This window comes from Coenobita brevimanus, chromosome 75, assembly GCF_032717465.1.
Source record: "Coenobita brevimanus isolate Jiangsu-jjx chromosome 75, ASM3271746v2, whole genome shotgun sequence".
NCBI classification, from domain to species: Eukaryota; Metazoa; Arthropoda; class Malacostraca; order Decapoda; family Coenobitidae; genus Coenobita; species Coenobita brevimanus.
The window spans coordinates 8,740,829-8,751,376 of record NC_137028.1 but is presented as its reverse complement, the minus strand read 5'-3'; the positions used below and the strand labels follow the sequence as shown (position 1 = coordinate 8,751,376).

At 41.0% G+C, this 10,548-nt stretch overlaps 1 protein-coding gene across 1 annotated transcript; it reads right to left on the bottom strand.

The window, feature by feature from the left end:
- Nucleotides 1–203: 203 nt before the first annotated feature.
- Nucleotides 204–10,330, bottom strand: LOC145408003 (uncharacterized). The gene is made up of 6 exons (XM_080278807.1): nt 10,233–10,330; nt 8,979–9,020; nt 4,665–4,762; nt 3,587–3,680; nt 760–1,372; nt 204–212 (listed from the first exon to the last, which is right to left on the bottom strand). Exons 1-6 carry the CDS (start codon nt 10,328–10,330, stop codon nt 204–206), a joined length of 954 nt encoding a protein of 317 aa, XP_080134933.1.
- Nucleotides 10,331–10,548: the final 218 nt, after the last annotated feature.

The window sequence follows — 10,548 nt, the reverse complement described above, 5'->3', positions numbered from 1 at the left end:
GGGGTTTGGGGAAGTATTCTACATGGCACTGTGGGATACGTCATACCTTTTCCTTGGCGATTTATTATACTTGTTACACCTTAATGTTCTCTCGTATGGTATTTATATGTTTCTAGTAGCGATATACTTTGTCTCAGTAACGTACAAGAGGAGAAAAGGGTATAGGGTAATAAATCGCTCAGGGACAGGTGCTACGAAGTTTCCTATGTCACCTGGAGTATGGCCCTATTAGGTGAAATGTTCGGCTGGCTTTTCTTCCTCCTCTCATTCCTCTTCCTCTTCCTCTTCCTCGTTCTTATCCTCTGTGTCTGTCTCTTCCACTTCTGTGTCTTCTTCGCTTTCTACCGGTTCCCCATTTTCTTCCTTCTTATCGTCTCCTTTCACGTTGGTTTCACTGTCTGTATCGTTCCCCTCACCCTCTTCCTGCTCTTCGTCCTCTCCCTCACTCTCCTTTTCTTTATCGTCTGTTGTTTCCTGCTCCGATGTCTCCTCTTCGTCCTCCGCCTCTATTTCTCCTTTGGCTGTTTGTTCCTCCTCCTTCTCCCCCTCCTCCTCCTCTTCCTCCTCCTCCTCCTCCTCTTTTGCTTCCTTTGCATCTCCTTCTTCCTCATCCTCGAGGTCTACACTCTGGGTTTCATTATGGAGACTCCCACTTTTCCCATTTTCTACTTCTCCTTCTTCCCCTTCATCTTCCTCAAGTTTTCCTTCTTCCTCCTCTTCTTCGTTCGTCTCTTCGTCCGTTGTCTTTTGGGGCTTTACTGATTCTTCTTCTTCACCCTCATCTGCGTCTCCTTCAGATTCGCTATTACCGCGATCTTCCTCCTCCTCCTCCTCCTCCTCTTTCTCTTCACCATCTTCCTCCTTTTCACCAGCTCCATCTTTTTCTGTTTCTTTCGCATTTTCGTTGTCCTCGCTGTCACTAGATTCTCCTGTGAAATTCCGGCTACTTTTCTCGACGTCTGTGGTTTCCTCCTCATCCTGTTCACCTTCGTCATCTTCCTCAACTACAATATCCTTTTCACGTTCTCCTTCACTTTCACTGTCGCTCTCCTCTTCCACATTTCTTTTATCTGTGCTGGGTGTCTCCTTACCATCAGGGCTCTCCTCCTCCCCTTCCTCTTCTTCAGCTTCTTCGTCTCCTCCCTCTTTCTTACTAGAGCCCTTATTTAACCTGCCCGTCCCTTCATCATCATCTTCCACTCCCTTCTCATCCCCAGAATCTTCCTCCTCCTCATTCTCTTCTGCCTCCTCCTGCTCCTTCTCCACTGCATCGATCTCGGTGCCGCTGTCATCCTCCTCATCTTCCTCCTCGCTCACGTCCCTATGCCTGCGGATGTTTCTGTCTGCTTCTCCACCATACAATCTGCCCACACTGAAACAGACACAAAGAATCTCATGTAGAACAACCAACTTCAGACACGACAAAAGATATTATAGTTCTTTACCTTAACTTGGCCCAGATTTTCGTCCTTTTGCAGCTTACGTCACATGGTACACTGGTAGAAAAAGAATATGCTACCGTTCTACATCCCCTCCACAGCACTTCTTCGTGTCTAGCATCAAATTCCAGTGTTAATCTGTTGTTATAAATCAGCATTAAAGACAGAAAGAAAGCAATTTCAGGACAAGCTAGTGTAAACAGAATATGGCTGATTTTTGAAACCCGGGTGAAAATCACGTACAACTCACATTCTGATCTGATGTTTTTATTAAGCTGTTCGAGTTCTGTAAAGAGATTTATTTTTTCTTTATGACCCATCAAGTGGAGCCAGGATTCCGGGGTTTCATTGGTGAGTGAATGAGTGTGGTTTATTCAACTGGGCAAACTTTGGTTAGTACCTCATTTTATCGTTTTATTTTTCACATATATTATTAATATTATTATTATTATTATTATTATTATTATTATTATTATTATATTTATTGCCAGTAATCCCGTAAGGGGTGGCCACAAGTAAATTGCCTCCATGTCGTCCTGTCCCCCGCCATTTCTTTGCCCTGCTCCCAACTCAGCCCCTCCCTCTCTCATATACCTCTTCACTCCACCCCTCCATCTCATACTTGGCCTCCCCTTCCCTCTCCCCAACACCACCTCATACACATATACTCTCCTCGTCAGTCTCTCGCTCTCCACCGTCTCCACATGGCCAAACCATCTCAGTGTGTTTCTCCTAACGCTTCCTATCACATCCACATCCACACCACAACGCTCCTTCACTTCCTTATTTGTCAGTCTGTCTCTCCATGTGACTCCACAGGCTCCTCTCAAATAACTCATTTCCACTGCTCTCACTGTTGACTCCTGTCCCTCCAGCAAGGTCCAAGCTTCACTTCCATTTATTAGAGTTGATATCACAATACTGTCACGCAGTACCTTTTTCACTTCCATGTTCACTTCCCTGTTTCTTATCACTGCTTTCAAAGAACGGCAACCTTTCTTCCTTGCTGTACCATTTCATGCCTTGCACCCTCTAAACTTCTATCCTTACTCATCACACTACCCAAGTACTTAAACGCACTCGCATTTTCCATTTCCTCCTCATCCAACCTCACTGTACATTCAGTGACTTCATTTCTCTCGAAGACCATAATTTTACTTTTCCCTACATTCACCCTTAGATTCCGTTTCTTACACACCGTACTAAACTCATTCACCAAGCCTTGAAGCTACCCTTCATCTTCATTTAACAACACGGTATTATCTGCAAACAACAGTACAGGGAGTTTCCACACACTGCCCTCTCTCATTATAGGGTCACTCCAAGATCCACTCCTTACCTTGTATCTCATTAAAACCCCATCCATTATTATTATTATTATTATTATTATTATTATGATTTTGGTGGTAAATGGAGGCGCTCACCATCCACTCACTCGATGTAGTGCTGCTCTCGGGTGTTTGCCCTTTCCTCTCCTCCCTCCTTTCCTTCCTTCCTCTTCTGTCTTTTCTTCATTTTTTTCCTCGTCCTTCTGCCTACGGGTGACTTTACACTCCCCTTTTTCTCTTTCTTTCATTCTTTCCTTTTCCTTCTGCCTATGGGTGACGCTACACTGAGTGACAAGCTAAATGGTGTGCTGTACAGTACACCAAGACACCATTTACTACGCTGGGTGGTAACCATATAACTAAATTATGGCGCCTGGTGGTTTAGTGGGTAATTGCGGCGCTCCAGTCGGATTGAGCCGGTGTAGGTTTATATCCAAGGGATGGTTGGGGTTATTGCTCACGTTATGCCACTCCGGGATGAGTAAGGCTGGTCACTCTCATCTTAAATGTCAGGACCAACTTGCCTAGCCCCGGGTCCTACGCTCCTCATGGGGCAACGTAGGATTGGATGATGGATAGATGGATGGATTATGATTATGATTATTATTATTACTATTGTTGTTGTTGGCGGTGGTGGGGTTCTCTGGATCCCACTTCACCCCACCTTTAGATGAGCAAGGAGATCTGGATGTTGATGATGATGAGGATCAATTCTATTCCTTATACATTCCTACATTACCTCCTGTTGACCATTAGATATGATATTCTAGCCCAAATGTAGAATAAAACTCAGACACGGAACGGCGATGAGTGACTGACCTGGAGTGGTGTGCATCATCCCAATGTGGCGCCGCTCTAGCCGTCCACACCAGCCCCACCACCACCACCGCTGCACTGATCACCACCAGCCTCACTGCGGATAAATGCACTGTTAAGGGGCCACCACCATCATAGTTACTGCTACTACCACAACTACTACTACAACTACTAATTACGGAAATAATTATACACTGTTCACGGGTCGCCACCATTATAGTCACTACTACTACAACTTATACTATACTATTACTACTAATACAACTGCTACTACCACTACCGCCCGTATACCATCACATCCAGCTCAAAGACTTAAATCGTCATACATGTACTACTATCTTGCACATCGATCTGAAACAGAGATCTATGATGCATTAAAAGCAACATTTATTTCTCCCTTGCTTTATACTCAGTCATCTTAAAACTGCAGATCATAAAAATCGGTTTACTATAATTCCAGACAGTTCACTCAACGTAAAAAGAGTTCGGTATATTCACAGTCTTATGCACGGCTACGGGCGGCGGAAAATGTGATGAAATCTAAATTATATATATATATATATATATATATATATATATATATATATATATATATATATATATATATATGTTAATCTTCTTAGACCCCCGAGGATGCGAACGAAGGAGGGCCCGAAGCTAGGCTACAGCTGTCCAGATCACTTAAGACGTGGGTGACCACGCTACATCACTGACCGCGTTTGTATGATACAAAAACTCCAGCCATCTGTTAGATTCTAACCTCTACCAGCAGATTACGAGAGCGTCTAATGGTTACAACATTCACTAAAAAAAAAAAAAATTACTCCTGTTTTAAACTCTGGGGATGCAATACTGAAGAACATTGAACAGTATTTCTTTGCTCTGTATATGAGTTCTGAATGCCTCTATCTCTGTACTAAAGCTGCAGTCCGTCTTAAGTCCAAACTTATAATAACCGTCAGGGCAACAGCATTTAAGTAAATCTGAAAATGCCCAATTACTGTAACTACAGAAAAAAAAAAAAATGAAAAACTGCAGCTAGAAAGCAGGAACCACCATCTCTACAGTTCGAAAACTTCACCACAGACTTTATCAGCACGAGTGCACCCAAGCGTGTGTGTGAAGACGCTGAAGGAAGGTGGACTCACTTGTAACAGCGGGCAGGGACTGAGGGCTGGCCTTCCATAATGCAGTTAATAAAGGCGAGGGAGGAGGGGTGTGAGGGCGGCGTGGTGTGTCGTGCTGCCCGCCACAACACATCATCGCGCCATACCTCAGCCCAAATATTGATTTTTGGACTCAGGTAACGAAGTGTTAGTATTAACTCAGCCCTTTGCAGTCTGCCATTATGGTCATGTTGGCGTCGCAGGGAAATGGTATCCCTTAAAAGTTACCCTCATTTGATAAAACTTACCCACTTTAGTTATTTCACAATATCGTCATACACCTCTCCAGGACATACACTTCTCACTTGCAGAGTACAAGCACCAAATCCTACTAGTTCCTGCACCATTACTGAACCATAAATCACATGAGCACAACAAGAACACCGAGTACTTTCCCAAATGCAGCGCATTTCTTTTTTCTGGCGAGGGAGTGGAGGCGTTACCATGAAACCAAAACACTATAGATCAGTAGGGATATCATTAAACCAAACATGTAATTAAAGGTCAGTGGGAACACCATTAAGCCAAAAGCACTAAAAGTCAGTATGGACACCATTAAACCAAGAACTTAGTTAAAGGTCAGCAGGGACACCATTATACCAAAGACATAGTTAAAGGTCAATGGGGACACCATTAAACCATGAATAATAAAGGTCAGTAAGGATACCACTAACGCACATGAGTCAGTAGGGATCATAAAATCCTCTTCCCAACATCCTGAGGTAACCAAAAGAGAAATACAGCAGTAGATGCAACCAGATCAGCCTTCTTCCATTAATCTTCCTCAATATTAAAATCTCTGATAAAGCACTAACCGACTGTAAATCACCTAGTCAGTGGAAGATTGCCAACATATAATATGTAATACGAAGAAACAGGCCACAAAGCACCCTCCGATCAGCTTAAATTGAGGAGTACGCAAATTATTGGGAAATTTTGTTAGAATTATTATTTTTATCTATCAGCATACGTTTTAACACTCTAACACGACCAGTATCTCGTGTTCCACACCATGGAAATTATTTAAATCACATGTGATACAAATATGGCTTCTGACGCCATTCCGGGATATTTAGGCTATTCGAGGGCCATGTTCATATTAAAAAAAAATAAAAAATAAAAAAAGCATGCAAGTTAGAGAAACTCATTGTCTCAGGAATAACATATGTTCGCTGATACGTGACTTGCAGATTAACTGAATGGAACGAGTAGTAATAAGCAACGAATATTCGGACTGACTAACTAGCAGGGTGACCTAAGGATCAGTTCTGTTTGCCACTTGTTTCACTGATCGATCTAGGATATACACTGGGTTTTATCTATCTATAGCTAGACGCCTTAAACCCGTAGGGATGACCAGAAATAAATTACTTCCAAGTCGTCTTGTTCTCCGCTGTCAAGCTGCCCATCCTCCAACTCACATTATCCTTATTTATATTCGTATACCTCTCCTTTTAATTCCTCCACCTCATCCTCGCTCTCCTCTTCTACCCAGTCACATACACCTTCCTAGTCAAAGGCCTATCATTTTCTCCAAAAGGTCAAACCATCTCAGGGTATATCTCCTAACACTTTCCAAGCTAGTTAACTGCACCTGACACGAAAATCAAAGAAAGAGCAGTTACTGTGTGGGGATGTAAACCCATTCAAATTTATAAGAATAAGATCAACAAATGGAGTGAAAAACGGCAATTATCAACACAGGAAATACTAAGTGAAACACCTTGGTAATAATAACATCACATACAAGTGCCGAATGTCTGGTACGCAACAGACAGAAGTAAAACGGATCTAGAAGTTATCAACGAATGATCTGAAAGCTGTGATCAGAGTACAGCAGCGAAAGAAAACTCACTATAAGTACGTTCTCATAATGAAAATGTAGAATAAGTTAACGGATGCAGTTATCAGTGCAACTACCACTGACATATTCGTAATTCAGTTAGATATTTTGCTAATAACCTATGGGCTTCAACTGAGTACTGTTTATTTCCAAGCAGACACTTTCGCACACGACAGACGCTTGATTGATCAATTATGACAGTATTATGCCAATTATTTTATTTTTTCTATCTCAAGAATTCTTCATTCTTCACACGTGTTTCTTTTCAGCCTCAAAAACTATTGATTACATATAAACTAGATCTTTATATTCCCTCTTCTGTCTTTCCAATAAGGAATTCTCGCTGTTTCCTTTTTTTTTTTCCCCAGACAAATATTACATTGAAATAAGTAATAAGTACGGGAGGAATTTCTTTTCTTTTTGTCATCTACGTTGGTTTTATTTTTAGCACTATCAAATTTGCCCTAGCAGATAACCTCGCTGTAGGCTACTTGGTCTACACACTCTGGTGCACCAATTTAGGCTCACCCCACTCTCCATCACTCTCACCTTCCATCTAGACTAAAGGGTAAACACTTATGGTGAGTCCCACCTTATTTCAGAATCATTGTTTGACTCAGTCCTCTCTCTATGCTTCCCAGTATCTTTCCATCTGTAAACTGTTATTCTCTCATCAGTCTACCTCTCATTCCATAAATAAAAAGTATATAGCACTTGATACAGTGCCTTCCGTCACTCCACCATATTTCTTGTTGACATTTACGCATATTAGTCTTCTTCATGTAGCCTACACCTCCCAACCGTTGCCCTTACCTTGAAAATATGCACCGATCTCTGCAACGCGTTCCCTTCATAAACTATCTCCCTCAGTCACCACCAACTCAGGAATTTCTAATACCTTTCACTAATATTCTACAATTAGCTCTCATCCTCTGCTAAAGTATGACAAAAACTCTACTGTAAATTAGTGACTGAAAAAGTTTGAAAGACATCAGAGTTTGTTATATGCATTTGTATATGAGAAGGACGCACTCACCACTTCCGGAGTTTTTATGTTCATTATATCGTCATTTTTAGTATATTCTTCCATCTTCTAACGAGGGATTAGAAATAGCCGTGATAAACCTTTTCAGTGCGAGATGCCTTTCTTAAGTTGAATAAAATCGTCTAATGGCACCAAATAACCCCCAAAATGACGTCATCCGCAGTCTAGGAATTAAAGCACCAGTGTTTAACCCTCACTTTGATGACGTATTTTTAATCTTATGCTTGGTTCCACATGATTTAGCTTGGGAGAGAATTTCTTAACTGAAGAGGTTGGATGTTGCGTTCGTTAACCCACTCACAAACAGAGGTCTTTCTCAACTTGAATAAAATTGCCTGGTGGTGGCCTGAGTGAAGTCAAAATACGTCACCGGTTTAGAGGGGTTAACCGTTGCCTGTGGAATGTTGGGAGGTTAAATCGTCTGTTAACTTTTCCCCTTGATCGTGATAGGTCATTTAAGTTTTGGTCGGGAGTCACGATCTTGTTGGGTAATATACTAATGTTTTATGTTTCTTGAAATACACTTTAAAGCCAAAGAGCACATGGTTTCATTCTTTCGTCGTCACATATCGCTCACTCTCACAGTCACCCTGACTCTCACAGTCACTCTGACTCACAGTCAGTCACCTTCACTCCCACAGGAAGGACGGAAGGAAGGATGATTAAAAAAGAAAAATACTGAAGGAAGAGAAGAAGGAAAGAAAGTCAAAAGAAAGAAAAACATGAAGAAAGAAAGACTGTAAGAAAACCAAAAGAAAGACTGAAAGAAAACATACTGAGGGGGCAATAAATTGGAAAGAATTGGCCTTAATACATTTTCAACTGAAGTTAATGAGCGTAATCTGGACCACTGTTTGGACGTGACTCCGTTCCATACACACCCACAAACACGTGCACAAACACACCAACGACCACCTTCCCACCCCCCCGACACTCACAGCCATCACGTCCAAAAATATCATCATACTAGTAGTCACCTCATATATACAGTATATATATATATATATATATATATATATATATATATATATATATATATATATATATATATATATATATATATATATATATATATATATATTGCATACACACACACACACACACACACACACACACACAGAGGGCTATCACATTAAAAAAAAAATCACTCCCATAATAACAAAACACAAACACGTATGTATCCACACCATCACAATCACACCCAGAAACTCGTAAGTACATTCAGAAACACTCGCTCAGACGCAATGATACTAAGTCAAAATAATAAACAAACACATGCACACACCATCATATTCAAAAACACATTAATATATCCACAATCACAATCACAGGCACACCTACCATCCCATGATCACAATCATGTCCACAAACACAAAAACACGCCTAGAAGACAAAAACATTTATAAACACAAACACAGTCACACACCATCACAAACACACAAACATCATCACTATCCACAAACACTTTAAAATGTTCACACACACACACACACACACACACACACACACACACACACACACACACACACACACACACACCAGCATTTATACCCACAATCATGCCCGCCATTTAATTTACATATGCCACCACAATACCATTATAGAAAAACATCCTAAACACCCATAAGCCCACCTCAAACGCTGCAAAGGACATGTATATAGCAGCTGAGAGGGGAAAAGAAAAACAACAAAAAGAAGAAAGAGGAGAAGAGGAAGAGAGAAATGCTAAAGATAAAAGCATGAAAAGGAAAAAAAGAGAAGAAACAAAAGAGGAAAAGAAAAATGAAAAGGTAAAGAATTTGCAGAAACAAAAGAAGAAATGAATGACAGAAATATGAAATGCAAAATACGGGAAAGCCAAAGTAAAACAAAGATAATGAAAGAGGAAACAAAAAAAAAAAAAAAGAAGAAATTCCGACTAAAGGAGCACTGATGGGCAAGACTTTTAAGCTCGTTACTCTTCAATGATATGCAGCTGGACCTCATTTCCTTAATTCCAGCTCGTGTTGTGGCTGGCACTGCGCTGTTGCTGGTCTGGGCACGTCCTCGCTAATACCAAAGTCACCATCACCACCACTCTCAAGACAACACCACCATATTTTCACCATACTACCACCACCACAATACTTTCACCGCTCTACCGAGGCAACACCCACTATGCTACCACCACCACAATACACTCACTACACTACCATCACCACAATACGTTCACCACACCACTACCGAAACACTCAATGCACCACTGCAACAGTTACCCACCTGGCCAGTGCCACCACACTACCACAGCAATATTTTCACCACTGCCAATAAATGCCAATATAATGAACATCATTACCCAACATTCACTACTACCATAACCACCATCAGTGGTCATGCACTTGGTATATTTAACAGTTTTAACCATGACCATCACCATCAGTCACAACCACCACCACCTCCACCAACACAGACAGGCAACCCTTTCATACACCAACATATCATTTTAATATTTCTGTCTCATGACGATTACTGTATACTTAACGAAGGATATACTTTTTTATATCTGGGGGGAAATTTGATACATTAACCATCTTACTATACCACATTTGCTCTAACCTGACATAAAGTGAAGAATAAATATGACGACGGAGATGCATTCCTCCCTCATGACTAACGCCCGCATTCTCGTCGATTGAGGAAGCTCCCTTACACATTTTCCTAGGAGATTCATTCTGCATATTAAACCTTACAGTCCACTTGTGTTACCAAAATCCTTCCACCTTCGCCATACTCTGCATAATATAAATAACATACAACAGGATATTAACCAGCTATATCCAAAAATAAATTATTAAGGAAGAGGTGTTAGGAAGCTTCCTTAACCGACAAAAATACGAGAATAGAGCCCATCAAATTTCATACACTCATGGAT

Bases quoted from the DNA above. Each gene is read 5' to 3' on its own strand.
- LOC145408003 (XM_080278807.1), bottom strand. From the start codon at position 10,330: ATGTGTAAGGGAGCTTCCTCAATCGACGAGAATGCGGGCGTTAGTCAT. The intron at 3,681-4,664 runs GTGAAGTTTTCG...ATTTATCCGCAG, and splicing joins TCGTGCTGATAAAGTCTGTG to TGAGGCTGGTGGTGATCAGT. The intron at 1,373-3,586 runs GTCAGTCACTCA...TGTCTGTTTCAG, and splicing joins GATGATGCACACCACTCCAG to TGTGGGCAGATTGTATGGTG.